At 47.1% G+C, this 22,843-nt stretch overlaps 2 protein-coding genes across 3 annotated transcripts in view; one reads left to right on the top strand and one right to left on the bottom strand.

Annotated features, from left to right (window-relative positions):
* The window catches only part of LOC146833684 (uncharacterized), a 32,536-nt gene extending 14,448 nt beyond the window's left edge, over window positions 1-18,088 (top strand). The window contains exon 2 of the mRNA XM_085600209.1: window positions 17,470-18,088. Within this exon, the coding sequence (XP_085456335.1) occupies window positions 17,470-18,088 (619 nt within the window). The remainder of the gene's footprint in view (window positions 1-17,469) is intronic.
* The window catches only part of RABGAP1L (RAB GTPase activating protein 1 like), a 1,225,189-nt gene that overhangs the window by 87,162 nt on the left and 1,115,184 nt on the right, over window positions 1-22,843 (bottom strand). The gene's annotated exons all lie outside the window — the stretch shown is intronic.

The raw sequence follows: 22,843 nt of genomic DNA, 5'->3' as shown, positions 1-22,843 counted from the left end.
ATGCCACTCCTCCGATTCCTAGTGCTTCGATGTTGCAACCCTAAAGCACAGGACTGTACCAACCCCAACTACGCCAATGCCCGAAGTGAAAAGGTAACAGCCCCCGACTGTGAAGTGCGGGGCTGGCTGTAATATCACTCCACCCTTGGGTAAGAAATGCTCTGATCCCCCACCCCCAACCTCCAGCGAAACAGTTCCACCCGGCACTCTTCCCATCTTGAAAGGCTGACACGAGTACCCCTCCCCCACGGTCAAGCATTGAAAATGCAATAGGTCTCGCCTTTGATTAAGTTAAAGCCATTTCCTTTGCTAATGGTATTGTATAGCAAAGCAAATGGCTTTAACTTAATCAAAGGCGAGAACTATTGCATTTTTAATGCTTGTTCTACATACTTGTTATATGTTTGCCAGACTTTTTTGCATATTGAATGTATACATTTGGAAAATAAATAAACCAAAAGTGTACACTTGCCAGGGTAAAACCTATTAGCTATGACAAGGTTTGTTTTTAGGTTGTTACAGGAAAAGTAATAATGTCCTCCTTTCTTTTACCTATAACTCTGCTACACCGATGACATGGTGTCAAACAATATTATCACATGGTGGGGGAGGCTGCTCGCGGCCAGCAAAGCATGCCAAATGTCATTTATTTGACTTACCACCTCAAAATAGCATTCTTTACTTGCAAAGCTGTGGTACCGAACCCACACCAACCCTGTGTCCAAAACCCGCAAACAACCCTTAGGGCCAGCTAACAGCTGTACCTCTTACCCAGCCTAGACGATTTTGGGGGTGTATTTGAACCCTGTTAGAAAGGGAGGTGGGGCACAAGCAGTCCTATATTTTAGAATGGTGGGCACGCATGGTTACCAAAGGAAATAACACACGAGCAAATTGAAAGGACTGATGCCTACCTCCCTTCACGGTTTGCTATGGGTGAGTGTTAGAGAGTGTAGAGAGTGTAGAGAGTGTAGAGAGTGCAAGAGGATTGGTGCGTTTGAGGATGTGCAGAGTTAGTGAGAATGGGTGTGCAGGGAAAGGTAAGGAAGATGGAGAGAGTGATCAGGGAGTGGAGAGGATAAGGCTCAGCATGTGCAAGAGTTTGGGAAGCATTCCCATTCACATTTGGGATCCAAGCACCTATTTGGAAGTGCATCGTTGATAAGGGGTTGGATGTATGAAGGCCTAGAAGGTGTTGGTGAGGTGTGTATGTACAGATGTGGGTTAGGATGTGCATGGAGTGGCGCAATAGAGGGTAAGGGTGCGCAAGGAGTTTTGCGAATGAACCAGGCACTTCAGAACGATGCCTATCTGGCAAGCTCCAGCGTCCAGCAAAGTGAGAAGCGCAGACTGAAGCCTCACAAGCAATATCCACTACTGAGGGTAGACTGACATAGACAAGCAAAAGCTAGCGTAGTTGGTAGTGCAGTATCCCTCTCGTCAGGAAACCCAGAACACACAAGAGCCATCCAAAAGCAACCAAAGGCCCACAGCATCATCTGGCCAGTGTAACTCCACTGAGAATGTTTAAGAATCAACCAGGAGTGAACGCACTACATTTTAGTCACAAGATCATAAGCATGGAAAGGGAGCCTGCCACCGCAGAGGTGATCGGAGGAGCAGAAAATGGGACAGTCAGCTCACACAACAACCAGTCCAAGCAGAATTGTAGGTAGTCTGGCAGATAAGACCTCTCATGCATTAACTGTGCTAGTTACATCTTCTAGAGTCTACAGCAAGATAAATTATTACTCTTTGGTGCTTAAATATTAGGTACTGTTACTACTAAACAAGTAATTTCAAGTATCCTGGCAGGTGAAGTTTGGCCGTCCTCGGATAAATGACCTGCGGGGTTTATAGTGCAATGTGTTACTATAGCTCTTTGGCGGACGGATATGCCATGCCTTCTCTCACTACTTCAATGATCACCTATTGTAGGAAGAACTTCGGCTCAGCCTGTCTGACATTATTTCAGGTTCAAGGTTTATCGTAACACCTTAGGTAGGATGCTTTTCAGCGCAGAAGAAAAAACACAACATACCCTTTCAAAAAATGGTCAGGGAACACACCAATTAAAAGTGCAGTCAAACGTGGGAGTTGAGTGTTGTAAAACTCGGCGTCAGCAGAAATTTACAAAGGGGAAAGTTCAAATCCATTTTAAGCTGGCAATGCTTGTGGCATAGTGCCAGATCTTGCAGCCTAGACGAAGGAGATGGTCCGATCGCTCTTGGGTGGATCCTGTGCCAGTTGCCCGTGATCAATTTATGGAAGAAAACTGTTCTAGAAAGAAAAAAATGGGCCTCGAGTCAAATCCACTCAGTTTGTTGAGTCTTGAAGGTTTGTTGTGAGGACCGGAGAATCACCTCTCTGACCCCTATGCAGGATTGTTCAAATTGGTCTTCAATTTGGACTATTCGGTAGATTGGGAGCATCCTCTTGCAACCCATTGTACCCCATTCAAGTCCTGCCCTCATCTGCACTGTCCCCAGGTCTGGTGGTGTTACCAGACCACACCCTACATTATTCTGCAACCGAATGGAGGCCTTTTTATGTCTGGCATGTGCCTGGACCTTTTGATTGTACTAATATTATACTTAGAAGGGTTTTCAGACAACCCTCTTGGTCTGTTATTGTAGGATTCATGTTTTTCTTCTACGCGCTACAGCATGCAGCACAGGGCATGGCTCTTCGGCCATTGGGTCACTTCACTGTGAGCGACGGCATTCTGCCCTTTCACAAGGAGCACATCTACACACAGCTGCTCACTTACGTGCCCAAGACTATCATGGCTATGAGCAATTTTTGAAACCAAATACATACTTTTCCTTTTAACCAATAAAGTTTTGCAAAAACCATGACAAAACAAAACAAATATCGACAATGGCTGGCAGTCAGAACCAGACCTAGTGGCTTTGCCAGTGCTTGTCTAAGGTCTGGCTTGGCTCTCTTCTGCTTGGCTGAGCCACGCTGACAACAATGATATTTCTGTTATCTACAGTCATGGCCTTGGTTTCAAACTGCTTGGCATGTAGCATTGTGGCTTTGAGTCCCTCTAGCTTCGGCTTTACCCCTGCTTGGTGGCTTTGCTTTACCCTTATTTACATGTGGTATAAATGCCGGGTGAGAAAAGGTGGCATGTGCACTATGGGTTAGCTCAGTTGGCAGAATGCACGCTGCAGAGACTCGCCTGTAACCTAAGCTCACAGGTGCATGGCCTGCTTCCGACAAAACCTTTCACTCTTCTGTAACTAATACATACAGGGAATTTAAGTAAGTAATCACAAAACCTAATATTTAAAGCACCATTAAAGAATTCAGTGTGTGGCGTTGACAATGCAGAGGGATATTATCTATGTCCACAGATCTCCACTGTCCTCTGTTGTAGGAGAGCAGGCCCAGCCTGATGGTCCCAAGAGCCCTTCCGAGGGGGATACTGCACTTCCGGGGAGACAGACACCGACGCTCAACAAGTATATGTAGACTTACCGTCCAAGCAGTCGCTGTAGAAGCCCTTCAATTGGAGACAGAAAGGACTCGGTGAAGTGTTATCCGTGAACTTTAGATGACAGAAGGGAAACCAAACCCTGTCAGGAAACTACAGCGAGAGCAGCTGGCACTCCCAGATAGGTCTTCTCCGTAAACAGCTCCCTGATAAGCAGGAGCCAGGAGGGCTGGGGCCGGAAAGGAGGCCCACAGACCAGAGGGAGGACTGAAGCTGGCCACCAAGGAGAGGCAGCAGAGTAGGCCCCTAAAGACAACCTCTTTAGGGGCGACTAGTGTTTTACACTCGAGGCAAAGGCTCACCTGCACTTTCCACTAGAGGACCCTACTGATCACCACTTTACACCCAACTGCTGGGTTGATAAGCACTTCATACCAGAAGCAACGAGTAAACGAGCACTTCATATCAGAGGTCAGGGCTAATCAGTACTTTACACAAAAAGCCAGGCATTACACCCGAGGTCAAGGCTAACAAACACTTTAAGCCAAAGGCAAAGGCTGACAAGCACTTTACGCTAAAGCCCAGAGCTAACACGCACTGTATGTCAGAGGTTAGGACTTACTGGCACTTTATTGCCTGAGACCTGACGTGAAGAAGTACTTAATACTCAATATATGTTGTATATATATTTTATGTGCAGTACCAACGCACAACCTTTCACAAATGCAACTATTCACCAGCAGTGCGTCGTTTTTGGATCACTTGTAATGTGACACAATATGTTGAAAAGTACTTTATACAGTGAATAAAATTAATGAACAAGTTACTTACCTTTGGTAACGCATTATCTGGTAGAGACTCTATCTAGCTGCAGATTCCTGACCTTTGAATTTCCCAGGCGTCAGGCTGGATCCGGAAACTTTTGATGAGTAATACCCCTTGCCCGCGCCGTCGGGTGACTCTGTACAGCTCCGTGTGATGTAGTCAGCATCAGTAGTGTCAGTTATGACGTCGCGGTGCCTATACAGGTAGCACCCATGTGAGCGGAATTCAGTACTTTTAATTTTTTCCACGGCAGAAGCGCAGAGCCACGAAGTAACGGACGTAGTTGAAAGCAAAACTAGGGCCTGAAAGGGGGAGTAACCCTAGCTCTAAAATATTAGTCCGCAAAGCGGAGAGGCATGAGTGGGGCTGTAAGGAATTTGCAGCTAGATAGAGTCTCTACCAGATAATGCGTTACCGAAGGTAAGTAACTTGCTCATCTGATAGAGACTTCTAGCTGCAGATTCCTTACCTTGGAATTAGATACCCAAGCCATACCATCCGGCGGTGGGCAGCGGACCAGTACCCTATACTAGGAAGTCCTGCAGGACCGAACGTGCAAAGCCTCTTTCCTGCTAACCTGACCGTCCAGGCAGTAGTGTTTTGCAAACGTGTGCAAAGATGCCCACATTGCTGCTTGACAGATGTCTTGTACTGGGACACACCAAGCCAAGGCCATAGTCGCAGCCATTCCCCTGTTGGAATGGGCCATTAATCTCTCAGGGGGCTGCTTCTTTGCCAGGGCATAACAGATCTTGATGCAGAGAACGACCCAACAAGAAATGGTCCTTTTCTGCTCTACCCTTCCCTACTTCGCTCCCACATACCCCACAAAGAGGGTGTCATCCACTCAGAACTCTTTTGTGAGGTCATGGTAGAACAAGAACGCTCTTTTTGGGTCCAGCGGGTGGAGACGCTCCTCTTCCTTAGAGGGATGCGGGGGAGCAAAGAAGGTGGGCAACGTGATGGACTGACCCAGATGGAAAGGGGTCACAACTTTTGGTAAAAAAAGATGCATGGGTGCGAAGCACCACCGTGTACGGAAAGGACATAAGATAAGGAGGAGAGCAAGATAACGCCTGCAACTCATTCACCCTCTGGGCCGATGCAATCACCACTAGAAAGGCTGTTTTGATGGACAACAGCCAGAGGAGACAACTGTGTAAAGGCTCAAAGGGAGCAAACATCAGGTAGGCGAGGACCAAATTAAGGTCCCCCTGTGGCATAACAAAGGGCGAGGGTGGAAAAAAATGAGCCAGCCCTTTTAGAAATCTATGTACGATAGGAGATTTGAAGAGAGAAGGCTAGCCTGGCAGCCGCAAAAAAGCAGACAGAGCGGAAAGGTAACCCTTGAGAGTCAGAATAAACAAAAGGACAGTGGAAAGAGAAGCAGAAAGAGGTTCGATAGACCTTTCTGTACAGTATAATACAAATTTCAGCCAACGGCAGGCACACTACGTCTTATTGGAGGGCCGCCGGGCTCCCAAAATAACGTTAGACTTCGGGAGGAAGGTCAAAAGCTATCAACTGCCGCCGCTCAATCACCACACATTGAGGCGCAGATTTGACAGGTTCGGGTGAAAGACCCTCCCCTGCTGCTGCGGCAGAAGATCCTCCCCAAGGGGCAGCCTGATCGGCGGATCGATGCTCATTCTCAGAAGCTCTAGATACCAAACACTCCTTGCCCAGTCCAGACCCACAAGGATGACTTGGGCCTGAATGTTCCTGAACTTCTTCAGAACCCTGGGCAAGAATGGTATGGGTGGAAAGGTGTATAGCAGGCCCGAGTTCCACTTGCGACGAAAATCATAACCGAGGGATAGCCGCTTTGGAAACTCCAGCGTGCAGTACTGCTGACACTGCGCGTTCTCATCAGAGGCGAACAAATGTAACCAAGGTTCTCCCTACTGTTGAAAGAGGCCTTGTACCACCTCTGACTGGAGACACCATTTGGGTTCCGCTAGGCATCGACGGCTGAGTCTGTTTGCCCTGGCGTTCAGAGAACCTGCCAGGTGTAGAACAAACAGGGTTATGCCCTGCTATTCCAGCCATATCCATAGACGCAGGGCCTCTCGACAAAGGGTCCACAACACAACACCACCCTGCCCTGCTTGTTGCAGTACCACATGGCGGTGGTGTTGTCTGAACCCCTGCACTATCTTTCCCTTGACAGGGGGAAGAAATGTATTTAATGCCAATTGAATCACTTGGAGCTCCAACAAATTGTTGTGGAGCCCCGACTCCACTGGAGACCAGTGTCCCCTGATCTCCACCTCTCCCTGATTGCCGCCTCATCCCAGAAGTGATGCATCTGTCACTACTGTGAGTTCTGGTTGGGGAAGGGAGAGGGGTCTGCCGATGATCCAATCACGGTTCGCCAACCACCACTGCAGATCTCTTGCAATTCCTTCCAAGATCTGGACCAAGTCGGTGAGATTTCCTGGATGCTGTGGCCACTGGAACTTCAGGTCCCGAAGCAGAGCCCGCATTCGCCACCTGGCATGTTTTACCAAAAGGATGCGGGAGGCCATGAGGCCCAACAGCCTCAGAGTCAGTGTCATCGAAATTCACGATAGAGCCTGAAATATCAGATTCATAACCTGAATATCCTGGACTCGCTGCTCGGGAGGGTAGGCACGAAACTGCACTGTGTCCAGAACTGCTCCAATGAAAGGGAGCATCTGAGAAGGAGTCAGGTGTGACTTCAGCTCGCTTATAGAAAACACCAGCGAACGCAGGAGGTTCGCCATAGTCTGAAGGTGGGAGACGATTGCCTGGGGTGAGGACGCCTTCAACACCCAGTCATCGAGGTAGGGGACGACTGACACCCCTAACCTGCACAGATGAGCTGCAGCCACCGCCATCTCCTTGGTGAACGCCCAAGGGGCACTGGTAAAACCGAAGGGAAGCACTGTAAACTGAAAGTGCTCACGGCCCACCTTGAACCGCAAGTAGTACCTGTGGCCTGGCAGGATGGGAATATGAAAATGCACATCCTGCAGGTCTAACGCTACCATCCAGTCTTCCTGATCTAGGGCAGGCAAGACCTGAGATAGAGTTAGCATCTTGAACTTCTCTTTCTTGAGGAAGAGATTGACTGTCCGAAGATATAAAATGGGCCGCAAGCCTTTGTTCTTCTTTGGAATCAGAAAGTAGCGGGAATAACAACCACTGTCTACTTCTGAAACTCAGACCCTTTCTATAGCTCCTTTGGCCAAGATAGCTGTAACTTCCTCTTGGAGCAATTTTAGATGATCCTCCATCAGCCATTCTTGATTTGGCAGAATGGGAGGTGGGAAAGGAAGAGAATGGCCCTCCTGGACGATATGCAGGACCCACTTGTTCGATGTTTTGGATCTCCAGTGGGTGAGATGATGACCAATTCTCCCACAAACTGGAGTGGTCCAGCAGAGTCAGCCTAGGAGTGCTTGGAGGCTGCGGCTGCTGGGGGCAGTGTGGCCGACGACTTCTGGCCTCCAATCCTGGATCGGCATGCACCGTGTCCACATCCTCGCACTGCTTGGGCAGTCTGTGCAGGACGGTGGCTGGGATAGGGTTGACGTGGCTCAAAACCCATTCCGTTGCCACGAAAGGAAGACTGGCCACGAGGAGTGGAGGAGAGACCCTAGGATCTGGCGGTAGCTCGAGAGTCCTTGAACTTGGCCACGGCAAAATCTGACTTTCCCCCAAAAAGACGGGTTCCATGAAGGGGCAAGTCCATCAGATTGGAGTGGACATTGCCAGAGAAGCCAGTTGTTCTTAGCCAGGCGTGGCGCCTCAAGGCCACTTTCATTGAAATCGTTCTGCCCAGCGAACCCTTCATATCTAGGCCACATCGTATGATGAGTTTTGATGCATCGCTCCCATCCTTGACTGCTTGGGAAAGCACAGCACGGTCATCCTCCGGGACTTGTGGCAGCACTTGCGCAACCATCTCCCAAAGGAAGTGGGAGAAATGGCCCAATAAGCATGCTGTATTCACCGACCGCAATGCCAGGCTGGAGGAAGAAAACAACTTCTTCCCAAAAGAGTCCAACCTCTTGGATACCCTATCCTGAGGGGCGGAAGAGAACGCGCCTTGAGAAGTAGAGGCCTGCACCACCAAACTCTCAGGGCTGGGATGTTGGCTGAGGAACTTTGGATCACCCGGCGCAGGGCGATGGCGGCGTGCAGTCGTCCTATTTACAGGAGCCCCTGTGCTAGGCTTGGACCATGTGCCTAGCTGCACTTATGTAAATGCTTCAATTAAGGGCAGAAGGGGTTTTGGAAGTGGAAGCCCCAGGTTGAAACACTTCATTCAAGAGATTAGTCCTGACCTGCACTGAGGGCAGCTCTAGTCCAAGGAACTCAGCTGCACTTTTAACCACCATGGCATAGGATGCCCCCTACTCCGTAGCCACTGTTGGTGGAGAGAGCATGCCAGTATGTGGAGAAATGTCCAGTCCACGGGCTTCTGCAAGTTCCCGATACCAGTCCAAAGGCTCTGCAGAGTCTCCCATTCCTCTCCTGAGCCCAGCACATCTTCAAAATGCTCAGGCGACAACATTGGACCCCTGGGTTCAATGGGCATTAGAATCGATGTCGAGCAACGTCGTTCCAACTCCGTGTTGTTGGAGATGAGGATGGGGCTGGCGCAGTCATTCGGCATCGGTGGCGCCGCAGGCACCAACTTTGGGTCCGGCGCCGGAGGAGGTAGTATAGTCTACACAATGGAGTGATTCGGTTACGGAATTCAGAGGCTGGAATCAATATGATAAGTTTTAAACTAAGTGTTGCCTCAGAAACCATAGAAACAAGTGTACTTTGTACCACAGAAGCTTTATTAATTAACTCTGGGTTACCTTATTTTGCATCTTTTTTCAATACTTTTTTACATTCAAGGTTCCTATTATCGACTATCTTTTGAGCGAACCCTGGTTGTTTTCTTTGTAGCAAAGCAGCAACATGTACAATATTTACAAACATCACAATAAACATTTTTCCACATAAATACATATATGTCTTTGCGATCAAAATGTATTACAAGTCCAATCACTTTACAGAAAAGTAGTGTTCCTTTAAGAACTCTTGTTGTCCTACTTATTTTGATCTAATATAAGGACATTTATTTTTTCGTCCTCAATAACCGCTCGTCCATAGGTCCTGCAGGGGTCAGAGACTATTTATACACTTCTAGTTTGAGCTTATTCTTTCAGCTCAAAGATGCCTTAGTTGTTTGGCATGAATTCTAGTCCTTGTTTACTCTTGACCTCATATGGTGTGGTAGCCAACGCGTTTTGACCTTCGCAATAGGTGGACCAAAGAGTTTTTTAAGAGAAGGTCTTCATCAGGGCGGGACTATTTTTCATGTAGGACATCTAATACTTGATATTCCATTCTCCCTTGGGTGTGGTTGTTCACAACCGGGACTTGCTGCAGTGTGTCCTTTTCATGACCGTGGGCACCTTGTCTCTTTTTATGTTTGCCTCCAATGTCTCAGCAATCTTGCTTGTAGATTCTTTTACAGTTTTGCGTTATATACAATTCCCGACATGACCCTTCCTTCGCGTCAAAGTTCCTCACTTGTTGGAGGTAGTATAGGCACGACCGGCTTCGACCTGGATCCGAATCCATGAGGCCCCACCGGCGCCGCGGCCGGAGTCAACGGTGTCTAACCCAATGGGGCCTCTTCCAACTCCGCGGGGCCAGAGGGCTCACCAGCGGTGTCGGCCCACTCAAATACGCAGCGCATGGCCATGTAAAATTCTTTTATTTGAGCGGGGGTCGCTCCGGCTCCTGGAAAGGGAGGGATGCGAGAAGTTGACCCAGGCTTCGGCTCCGCGGAACCATGCCTAGCGCGTCGGTGCTCCTTACGTCTCTCGTCGACGGACGACAGCCGAGGTGAAGATGAAGTCCTGTTGGACTTCTTTTTCTTATGCCTCTTCCCCGAGTGTCCCGAAGACCTTGAGTGGGAGGAAGATGACTTAGGGCTCCGGGAGCGGTCCTGCGACCACCCTTTGTCGATCGGGTCCGAGACCTCCGCAGAGTCTTGCTCGACTGTGTCGACTGCCGGGCCAGGAGGAGCTTCATCGCCTGCTCTAGCAAGGCCTCCGGAGCCATGGCCCGGCAGTCCGAGCACGACTGAGTCGTGGTCGCGCTCAAGACACCAAAGGCAAATGAGATGGGGATCGGTTACCGATATCATGCGGTGGCAGGCACCGCACGGCTTGAAACCGGTCTTCCTCAAGGACATTCCTCGCACACATAGTGGAAAAAATTTCTGAGTTCGACACAAATCGAGAAAACACCTGTCAAAAAGCAACAGAGGGGCAATCCTTCCGGGATCAGTGCTTAACTGGCGTGGAAAGAAAAGAACTGAGATCCGCACGCCTGGGTGGGGCCTATATAGGCACCGCAATGTCATAACCTACACTACCGACGCCGTCACGTGGAACCGAATGGAGTCATCCAACGGCACACGCAAGGGGTATTGCTCAGCAAAAGTTTCCTGAAGCCTTGGAAATTCAAAGGTAAAGAATCTGCAGCTAGAAGTCTCTATCAGATTGTATAATTTGATTTTATTGTTGCAAAATCACAATACTTTGTCTAGGATGTTTAGGTTTAAAACCTCTCCTGAAGGCAACCGCTGTCTTTCTTCTGCATTTATCAGCCCAGGTTCCCAAAATTACCCCATAAGTGTATGTTTGTGATCTTCTGGTTGGTCTTGCACCCTTCGCTACATTCAGACTAATATTTGCCCTGAACTCCTAGATCTAAACGTCCTGCTTAAAGTTTCTAAAACCTGTACATTTTAGTTTTTTCTTGAAAGCTTGGAATGCATGCTGCACTTTTCAGAGTTGAAATTATATGCATGGTTAACAATCAACTGGTAATTCAATTCTCCCAACAAAGTATTCAATTGTCATTCGAGCCTGCACAACTAAAAGATGAACCCAGCTCAGTGCAGTTCAAACCGCAGGTCCACCAGTCAAATGTCACTAGAAGAAACTGGGGAAGGCCTCCGTAGGATGGATGATCCTACGCAAAATTACAATCTGCAGCAACCAGGATTACAGAAGCTATGGATACAGCCCACGCAAGTTTAAATTAACCACAGTTCGTACAGGTTCCACCATTACTTCATCACATGTAGCAACACCCCCTTCTATCCCCACATGTGAGACTAAATCACACTTAACTGTAATTCAACAGCCCTTTAACTTTCAAGATAGTACATTGCTTACCCTTTCTTTTGTAGATGAGTTAGAGAAATCTATGGAAGAGTGTTCAAATTGTGACCATGACACACACTGAATCAATGAAAATATGCTTCACCTCAATGTCAGGGTACCGGTGTCTTCCACCATTGACATTCAGGGGAGGGCAGGAAGTATGGATCCACAGGTCCTAAGGATGATGGACCATTAGATTTTGTGATTTCTTTCCTGTGATCACAATTCCCGAACAGAGGAACAGATTCAAGGTGCCTTGAGCAGCAATGAGAGAGCAATTTAGATCAGGACTGGCTGAAGAAATCTACTCTGTAATACAGGCAGTGATGCGAGGCACCAAATGTATCCACTGATAACCCTATACTCACAGTTTGAGGGCAGAAGCTCCTAACACAAACTACTCTACATAAAAAAAGCTCAGTGATCTACAGATGTTCACAAAAATCACATTTATTGGTCAGTTTCAAGACAACCAAGTGGATTATGGGAAAGTTGCCTGTTTTGGCACCAATCAACCACACTTGTTTGTTAATACTTTCCTGTGTCTTTTTAGATATTTAAGGGTATGTCTGCATAATAACTATCATGGGGACACAGTCATGTATTCATCTCCTTTAGGTTTCACAATTGACTGGTGGAAATATACCCAAAGTTTGCTTTTGAAGTCAAGAAGAGCCCCTACAACATTTTCCTTCTACTAAATCCGTGGCAAGATGCATCCATGGCATGAAACAGCGTTTGATAAGTAAGGAATCATCACTTGGCGCTGGCATCATGTGGAGGCCCATCTGCTGCTCTCAAGATTGTTCATGGACACCATATTGTGCTTTCTCTACAAATATATAAACTGAAAAGAGACAAAGGAGAGATGCAGGTCTTACACAATCTTGACAGGCCACTGGACCACAACTGTAAATGAGGCATCTTGTTAAGTTTAGAAATAGACCTTTGTGTTTCATCTTATTGTAAAATGATCCAACCTTTTATACAATTATTTTTAGGCTTACTAGGCAAAATATGGTTAAAAGCCACACAGTATACTACAGAGGATCGCCGTACACTGCTGAGTACACGATTCCATATCACTAAGTATCACTGGAAAGGGCTGAATATCTCTTACACAGCACAGTATCAATGGGAAGGAGAGAGTACAACTGTAAATTGTGGAGTACCATGATGTATTGCTCGGCTCAGAGTATCACTGTGCAGAGGAAAAATCTTTGTACACAGTTGTAAAGAGTATATTGTGACTTCTTACAATCTGTATTTTTGGAAGCGAGAAGGAGAAGCAAGCACAGTCGAGGTAAAAGTTTCAGAAGTAAATGATAATTTCACAAATCCGCACAGCAGTAAGATATAGAAACAACATCAATTTCCAGAAAAAGCAAAACGTTTTCCCATGAGAAATTACACTCTGAACTCCTGCACATTCTGTAACACTCTTTCGGTGGATACTCTAACTGCAGATTCCTCACCTTTACAAAACCCTCAGTGCCAAGACTGGATCCAGAAAATTCTTCAGCAATACTGCGCCATGCCAGTAGGTGGCTGATATGGCTCTGTGATGACTCCGCACCACCTCAAAAGTGATGGAACAGAACTGCACATAAGTATCAACTCTATGCCCTGAAGCCAGTTTCTTGGATCTTCTCCTTCTGCACCCTAAGATGTGGAGTTTAGACAACCTGTCAGTGAGGCAATCTTTAACTTTGAACCTTTTTAGACTAACAAAGAGGGCGCTCCATAGACTGAGGTCGGAGGCAGTGAGGAACTACAGTTAGATAGAATATGCACCAGAAAGAATGTTATCAGAGGTAAGAAACTTGATTTTATGATGGACATGTCTAACCACAGATACCTCACCTTTAGAGCAGATACCACAGAAAACTTCTCAGCGGTGGAGGATCTAGGGAGCGGGCTCAGACCAAAGTGCTGTAGCACCAAGGGGTCGAAGGGACTTTCCTATCGGGCCCAATTATCAAGGCAGTCGTTTTTTTGTGAAAGTATTCACGGACGCCTATGTTGCAGCCCAGCAGTTAGCTAGAACAGGAACCCCTCATGTCAACTCTGTTGTAGCAGCCTTGGCCATGGTGAGATGGGCCTGCGGGCTCTCAGCGGACTGCTTCTTAGGCAATGCACAGCAGATTTTGATGCGGAGGACTATCCACGTTGACAAGGTTCTCTTTTGCACTGCCTTCTCTTTGCTCTCTACTGAAAATCCCTGAAAATAGTTGATTGTTTGATTGGTATTCCTTTGTGCGGTCGACGTAAAAGCTAAGCACCCTCTTTGGGCCAAGGTAATGCAGTAACTCTTTCTACTTCAAGGGAAGAACGCGGGCAGAGTGATCAATAGGCTAGCGTGTCACAAAATGCAAAAGGAATGCTGCTTGTGTACTCAACATAAATGTATCCAGGTAAAAGGTGGTGAAGTGAGCTGTACCACCAGAGCCTGCAGTTCACTTACGTAGCCTGCTGAGGTGATAGCAATAAGGAAGACAATTTTCAAAGTCAACAGTCACAAGGAACAGTTGTGCATTGGCTCAAAGGGCGTGCACAAAACAAATGTCACAGCCATATTAAAGTTTCACTGAGGAATCACAGGGTTGGTGGAAACTTGTGTCGAACCTTTTAAAAAACGCATCACACCTGGTGATTTAACAAACAATGGTTGGTCAGGCAAATACAAGAAGGTTGAAACAGCTGACAAATAACCATTCACTGCGTACCACTACAAGGCACAGCTGGGCTAGTGAAAGAAAAAACAGAAGGATAACTGAAAGTTTAGCTTATAAGGGGGTCTGAGTTCTGGGCACCACATTAAGTGACAAACTTGTTCCAGTGCCCAGCACATAGATTTTGCCGCAGGGCATCTGACCTCAAGGATGACACTGACGACTTTGGTCGCCAAGTCAAGCGCATTCAGCTGTTGCCGCCCATGCTTGAGGCATGGAGGTGTAAGCTGTGAAGACTTGGATGCATGACTCTGCCTGGTTGTTGAGACAGGGGCTCCACCCAAAGTGGAAGCGTGATCAGAGGACAAACACTCAGGCCCAGGAGCATTAAGAACTACACTCTTCTGGCCCAGTCGTGGGCGATGAGAAGGACTTAGACATGGTTTGACTTGATCTTCCTCAGAATTTGAGGTACAGGGGTTCTTCCTATTTCAGGCAGAATAAGTTGCCTAACAAGCAAATTATACAAAACTCCAAAGCATGGAATTGCTGACACAGTGCTTCCTTGTCAATTGCAATTAGGTCTAGCCAGCGTGTACCCAATTGATCGAAGCAGCCCTGCACCATTTCAGGATGGAAGAGACTTCCCCAACCTAGCAGCGACACATCTGTCACAACCGGAAGCCCTGCATGAGGAATGGAGATCTGTCTGTCTAGGCTAAAATTGGTGTCCACCAACCATCACTGAAGATGCTGTGTAGTTTTTTGCTAGATCTGGAATCAGTTGAAGACCCAGCCTCGATGCTGGGACACTGGACTTTAAGATATTACTTCAGTGCCTGCATGTACCACCTGGCGTCTGTGAGGAGGAGGATGCATGAGCCAGGGATCAAGAAGCCTCAGAGCCACTCCCACAGAGAACCAGGACTGATCCCAATCTTCAGGATCAATTCAGAGTATCTGGGCTCACTGTGGCGGAGGATGGCCTTGAATTCCACTAGGTCCAAGAGTGCCCCAATAAATGGGATGCTTTGCATGGGGCTCAGATAGTTAATCCCAATGACATCAGGCATGGGGCAGTCATCTGGAAGTGGTCCATGACTCACTCCGGTGAGTCCACCTTCAGAAGCCAGGCATAGAGGTACGGGAATAAATGTACTTCAACTGTCGAAGATTGGCAGTGACAAAAGCCATCACTTCTATGAACAACTGAGGGGCCAAGAAAAGGCAAAAAGGGGTACAGCAAATGGAAAGTGGTCTTGGCCATCTTTGAACCATAGGTAACATGTGGGACTGCGAAAACGCAAACTGAGTACATGGGAATAAGCATCCAACAAGTCAAAGGACACCATGTAATCTTGTGGTTCCATAGAAGAAAAGGATCTGGGCCAGCATGAGCATCTTCAATATGTCCTTTCGCAGAAAGGCATTAAATGGGCGAGGCTTTAGACTCTGTAAGCTAGCCCCATGGATACCTCTAAATTTCCTGAACAAGTGGGGAAATGGTTTTGATCGTGAGAATAAACCAAGGGATTGTGCAGCGGCATGGCTGTTTTTTAATTATTCCACCACTAAATCAGCCTTTTCCTCGAACAGCCAAATGCCATTAAATCGTATAGCCATGAGAGACGCTTGCACATCATCAGAAAACCTATTGACCTCAACCAGGCATGCCTTTTAAGCATGACGCTGGTACCAGCAGTCCTGCTAATACAGCCAGTCATGCCCAGGTTTGCCTGGAGCATATTCTTTGTAGCATCCTGGAAATTATAAATAGATTGGGCTAGCAAGGCTGTGATACTCCACGGGTCAGCCAGCAACATATCACTGGCTGCGTCCTACAAGGCATGTGTGTACTGGCCTAGTAAGCAAACTGAACTGATAAATCTTAGTGCTAAACCGGCAGAAGAGAATAGCTTTTTCCCAAAGACGTCTGTTCTTTTTGATTCTGTTCGGAAAGGAACCCCGATTGAACTTACTTGCTGAGGCTTGGACAATCAGGACAATCAGGCCCCCCAAGTCGGATATTTCATTAAAAGGTATGGACAAAAAGGGCCGGTCTCTGCCATCTGGCAATGGGTCGACTGACTGGCAAACATGAACATGACTTAGTAGCCATGATGGCATCAGTAAGTGCTTCATTAAATGGCAGCAGTCGCTCGGACGAAGTAGACCCAAACTGAAGAATTTTGTCAAGCACATTTGATGTAGTCTCAGTGGTAAGCAACTGTAATTCTAGTGCCTCACCTGCGCTTCTAACCCCCTGCTGAAAACCAGGCGCTTTCCTCAGCAGGTGGCCCATGTGGTGAACCTGGCTCTGTTTTGGGGTTGGGTTTAGCCTGCTGGTGTTCTGGTAGTCCAGAGAGAGAGAGCATCATCAGTATATTGAGGGGAATCAATCCTTCCCTTTGCTGTCATCATCAATGTCATGAGGGACATTGGATGCCTCTTGGATTGGGTCAGAGTGAGAGCCAATGAGCACATAGACACTCTACTGGTATTGGATTCAAGGCAGATGTCTCAGATCAGAGCCAAATTGAATTGCAGCTGGCTGTCCTTCTGTGATCTCATAGTGAGATAATGATCAAGATCAGTTTGACGTCTGCTTGGGGTCTGAGATTGGCATTAGGACTGGATCTTTCAGCACCAGAGGAGTTGGCCCCGGTATCGAAGTAACTGGCATGGACTTAGGTGCCAGGGTAGAAGTCTATACCAGAATCAGTACAAGCAGAGTAGGGGGGCAAAAGTGGGCAGAAGGCATTAGAGGCTCTTTTGTGCTTAGCGACTTAGAGTTTTGTACCACAATCTGATAACCTTCGGGTACAAGATGGCACACTTTTCACACAACTTAGAGTGCATGTGGAGCCCAAGCACTGGAGGTTGACCTAGTGCAGGGGTACTCACAAACTTTCTCTCGGGGGCCAAATTTACAGTGTGGTTTCTGGCTGAGGGCCGCACCGGTGGGGGCGGGGCCAGTGGGGGAGGGGGCGGGGCTAGACCCCCAAAATAATCTATGACCATGAGGTTGAACACAGGCCCCTGCAGCAGACGCCTTTGTCCACTGAGCCACCAGACCAGGCATTCACACATATCTATCTATCTATCTATCTATCTATCTATCTATCTATCTATCTATCTATCACTCTGTCTCCCTCCCTCCCTCTGTCTCCCTCCCTCTCTCTCGCTCTCTCCTTCTCTCTATCACTCTCCCTCTCTCTCCGTCTCCTTCCCTCTCTCTCTCTCCGTCTCCTTCCCTCTCTCTCTCTCCGTCTCCTTCCTTCTCTCTCTCTATCTCTCTCTCTCCCTCTGTCTCCATCGGGAGCTTCGCGGGTGTTTCTGGGGGACTGCTGGCATTGGGGGGGCATGTCCTTGCACCTTTCACAGGGGAGGCATCCCTCGGGGCAGCTGCTGTAGGACTCGGCCTCTCCACCGCAGGGGGAGTCACCTCTGCAGGGGCAAGTGTGGTGGATGCGATCAACAGCAAAATAGAGAAAGACGAAGTGGAGGGGCTCTTGAAGGAGTGTGAAAGGGGGCCGGAGAGAATCAAAGAACACATGACGGCTGCCAACCAGCTGGCGGAGGAAATCAGAGATTTGGCCGAGACTGTAAACCCGGATTTTGGGAACATGTGCTTCGGAGTCAGCCAGGCCGGCCTCCATCTCTCCAAATTAGTTAAAACCGTCCAGGTATTGAACAGTGGCCGCCTTCTAGCCAGAATAGCCGGGAGCACAACCGTAGTGTTCAGTGTTTTCTTCGTGGTGTTTGATCTGCTCAGCCTCATACACAGCGACACGGAGCTCAGCAGGGGGGCCCCAGGTGACCTCGCAACAGCCATCCGCAAGGCAGAGGGTGAGCTAAGGGCTCTGCTCACAGAGTTGGAGGTACCTGCCCTTGAACGCACTATGCGAGAGCTGAGAAACCCTCAACCATCAAACAACTAGGGCCCTCTGCCCCCCACACTCCCTCCCCGGCACCCCGTTTCAGAACAGACATGGGGCGAATCACACAAGTACTTACGAGTGAGAGAAGAGGTACTACAGGGCTTAGATTTACACAGACAAGTCTTTGAAAATGATATATTTCAGTACGTTTGCCTTACCGTGAATGGGCTGATTTTCCACCAGTGGATTTTTAAGCAACTGAAAATCCACCAGTTTCTGTTTAGGGTTAAGGTTTCTATTTTCCTCTGTCTTAAAAGACCTCCATTTACGTGCTGCACCAATTCCCAACTTGCAGACATGTGGTGACATTTAATGTCATTCTTTAATCAGAAATGAGGAAGCTGGTAAGGACTATGAATATCAACAAAGTTATAACATTTTGGGTGTTAACTGCCCCCAGTACAGCCACCACGGGCCACTATTTGAGAACACCTATATGCACGGTTTACCTCTAATATTAAACTAAAGACGGCAGAAAATGAACGAAACATAAGAAAAAATGGTTTAACCACTTCGGCTCCTTTATGGAAAGTTTTGCGCCATGCCAATTTGTCAAGCGGGTGCCAAAAAAGTTACTGTCCATATTAATTTTCAGAGGAAAGTTTGCTCTCTGATGCAGGCAAATCGGTGTACAGAATTACACCACGTTTAGCAAAAAAGTTAGGACTTTACAGGTAAAGTGTTATTTTTGTGATTTTGCATAAATACATCCAGCATTTAAAAATTTACTCAGGGTGACCATGAAAAGGTTAATGCTGGTAAAATATTTTAGATATCGCGAGTCTTCATTTCACAAGCTGATGCCTTCTGGGTGTTGTAGTCTTTACTTCACTTCAGATGACATTCATTCCCAGGCAGAGCCAGGCGCGATGAGAGGGGAGGCGGGGCGGGGCACAGAGTGGACAGAGCGCACACAGCCGCCGCACCCAAGTACTTCACGGGTCTTTAAAAGACCATTCACTTGTTAATAAGGCTTTGTTGTACTTCACCTCTTCTTAGCGCCCCTGCATCTCCACTCAATCAGAGGGGAGATGCAGGGGCGCCAAGAAGAGGTGAAATGCAACAAAGCCTTATTAACAAGTGAATGGCTTTTAAAAGAATCACCCGGCCCGGCCCCCATAGCTCCGCGCTGCTGCAACCGGCACGATGTCTGCAAGGTCCGCGGGCCGCCAAGGAAGGCTTGCCGGGCCGCTGGCGGCCCGCGGGCCGTACTATGAGTATGCCTGACCTAGTGCATCTGTTTCCTGCAGTTTCAGCATGGCTTGAATCCTGTTTTTTCAGGTGTGGACATCGTACTCACTGTGAAAAAATTGGAAATTACTGGAAGATTGATGAGGGAGCAAAATTCTAGAACTGCGTTGAAGCCTGCGGAAAGGAAAGGACGTTCATGCGCCGGGGTATCACTTATACGCGGCTATTCTACATCTCTACTATGAGAGTACAATTTTCACTGACCCATACGGCACCACTTACTGGTGCGCAGGCACATTGATGAAGATTTCTCTGGATCCACTGCACCTCTTCAAAGAATACTCCCTTGTTTCCCATGATGAAACCAGACCATTCATATTGTCTAGTATTAGATTACAGATATTTAATCACAGGTACTCGCACATTTGCAGTACAAAACGTGCACAGCGTTGCACTAATGAACACAGTGATGAAAAAATACAAAACCACACTAGATATCTTAAATGGATTTTTCTGTCAAATGATAGCGCCTGGAAGCAGGTATTTGACAGCATTTAGCGTGCTGGGTTCTCAAAACAGTTCTGTTGATTGCCACAAGGGTATCAGAATAGCCCCGGGCTGTTCTTGGCTCAAATAACAAAACGTTTACAAAATTTTGATGACTAGGCATAGTCCTATGTCGATGACATATATTTGACGGATGATGACCTTTCTGTACACTTTACAAGAGTGGATTGCATAATTCTGAGATTTGCTCACATGGGGTACAAATGTAACTTTAAAAAAATATAAAAATGCCCACCTTGGAAAGATCATAGAGGCTTAAAAGGTGACCAGCAATAACACCTTCAGTTCTAATATTTTTAAGTGCATTCTTCTGTCCTCTTTGGTTCCAAGTTCATGGATACCATGACCAAGACATTACTCAAGCGTACACTGAGAAGCTCATGGCAATGTGAGAAAGCACATCTGATTATTCTCTCATGATCAGATGTTTGATTTGAATAAGAACAAAATATGATCTAAGTCAACCTAGTTTTCATCCTGATGAAGGACACTAGATGGGTGTCTAAGGCCCAATGTTCTCTGGTAATGCCTGTGGCTTGGAAGAGGTGAACCATCTCCTGCAACACCGGATTCATTTCTGACAGATGAAAAGCCTAACCCTTCATTAGTCCAAAACAGGTGAAATGAACTGAAGCCTGGCTTTGGATCTTCAACAGACAATCAAGGGCTGAAAATAGTATCCGGCCGCATTAAAGACTGATAAGTGCTGTAACAGTGGAGAAAGTCAACTCGACATAACGATTCCAGAGTTCCTCCATGTCCAATGGCGACCTGCTAGTGAACATTCTGTGGCAGTCTTGAGGTTAGAGGAAAGGGCCCTCCGCTAGTAGTTACTCATGCTGCTCCTGCTACAGAACAAAGGATTTCATTGTTAGGTATTAGGAGAAGCACAAACCCCTGTTAACCCACAACCAACTCACCAGTGAAACTTGCTCCAAAACCTGTGACAAGATGCGCTACCTGTATCGTTTCTGACATATCATCTGACTGAGATTGCAAGAGATTAGAATAGTCCCCTGATATGAAGATAGAAAGATGCCTGCCAGTGAGGGTTTTGATTTCCAAAAGATTTCTATTTTTAGTAAGGGGGAGATGTTCCCTTTTTAGGAATATGTATGTATATGATGTTTTAATTTGTTTTTGTTTTCTCTTTTTTTGATTTTTCGGTCTTTTATGGTTTATGTATTGCTTTCAATTGATTTTCAATTTTATATTGATCGTTTTAGGAGCCTAGCTCCTGGGACTGTATGGCCATTAAAAGTAATAAACAAACAGGTAACCCAACTCTTTGAGGACTAGAAAATAGTAACATTAAAAATGATCCCTCTGGGACTGGAGGCAAGGTGTCCACGGTACCAGAAACTAAGACTGTTGGCACCTCCCCAAAAAATCAAACATTAGAAATGAGAGGGCTTGTTGTCTAGAATGAGTGTATATGGTTTGACGACCTACCACACTTTTCTCTTGGCCTGCTTACACCTTGTAAAACTTTCAAGATGACTTCTTAGAGTTCTCTGAGCTAGGGTGAGTTTAGCCTATTGCAATCTGTAGCTCTTGAGTTTTGCTTAAGAGGGCCTCTTGGGCATTTCTTTGGCAAACAGCACGGCCTTGAAGACGTGAAGATACGAGAAGGACTTATAAGTCCTTAAGAGTAGAAGTTACACTGAGGGACTAGGCTGTCAGTGCAGCATCTGTGGTTTCGGAGAACAAAACCTTCCCGTTTTTGGGCAATGAGAGTAAACGCACTTGTCCTGAATATCTAAGACACAAGACTGTGCAATTGGCAAATTGACAAGTCTCTGGTGAAGAACAGCTGCAATTCTGCCTGTTTTTTTTACTTTTACGCACATATGAGAAGTCCACTAGGTTAGTGTCAGGGAGGAGGTCTACCAAGATGCTGATCTCGTCACTCCATAGACTGCACGTTCCCACCACTACCTTGGCATCGACCCCGTTGGGTGTCAAAACATCATGCTGCCCAATGTTTTTCGCCCTTTGCCATCCCAATCCTTGCCTGCCACGTCAAAGGATTCGAAGAGGGAGCTGGTCCGTCTTGGTCATCTTCAGTGGGAGCAGAAACGCTCACTGGTTGGGCATGAGGCTGTGCAGAAATCAGGCAAGCGCCTTCGGCAGACCTCTTTGTCTTGTCTTGACTATTCACAGTTGGCGGTGGGGTGAAGTTTTATCCACTGATTTAAGGCGGTCTATAAAACTGCTGGATTCATGACCAAGATACTTGCGTAGGGTGCAATGCCAGACACACTAGAGTACAAGCCTCCCTTCCTACACGAGTAAGGATCATCAAGGGCTTGGAAGTATTGCTTTCCACAGAGTGGATTCTTTATTCTGCGGTTTCTTCAGATCTGGAGCCTGGGCAGGACTCGAGGTGGGTGAGAATAAGCATTAATCTAAGGGAGTAATCTTTGTCGGTGGTGCACGTGCGGACTCACCCTGAGGGACTGGTGTCGCAGATGAAGAAACTGGCTCAGAGGCTTTAAAGGGTCCGTCGAGTGAACTGTATGGTATAGTATTGGAGCATTTGTATACCCCTTCTTACCGCCTGTAATTTTATACTCCCTTCATTCCGATACTCATCATGTCCTGTTCGCCCTTTTGTGGTTGGGAGGGAATTGTATATAGTGTGTCCTATGTGGCAGATGTTGATTGAGGCAGATGAGTTTTGCACACATAAGCAAAACATGGTGCACCGTCAACTGCAGTGCACATGCATGAAGGGTTGCGCAAAGAATAACAGCACGCGCAAACGTACAAGCTGACACTGAAAGTCTCAGAACACAACTAGACATCCTCATAGGGACATTCTGGAATCCTTAGTATTCCCTACTCTGATGGAGAGTTGCAGAAAAAGATGTAGAATCCACCAACAAGCCGACGCCCCCCTCCAAATGGCTCGTTTAATAGACAACAACAAGTCGTCGGTGAACCAGAGGGCAGATTTGTGGGGCGGACCCTCTCAAAACAAAAGAAGCCTAAAAA

This window comes from Triturus cristatus, chromosome 4_2, assembly GCF_964204655.1.
Source record: "Triturus cristatus chromosome 4_2, aTriCri1.1, whole genome shotgun sequence".
Lineage (NCBI taxonomy): Eukaryota > Metazoa > Chordata > Amphibia > Caudata > Salamandridae > Triturus > Triturus cristatus.
This window is presented reverse-complemented; position numbering and strand designations above follow the sequence as displayed.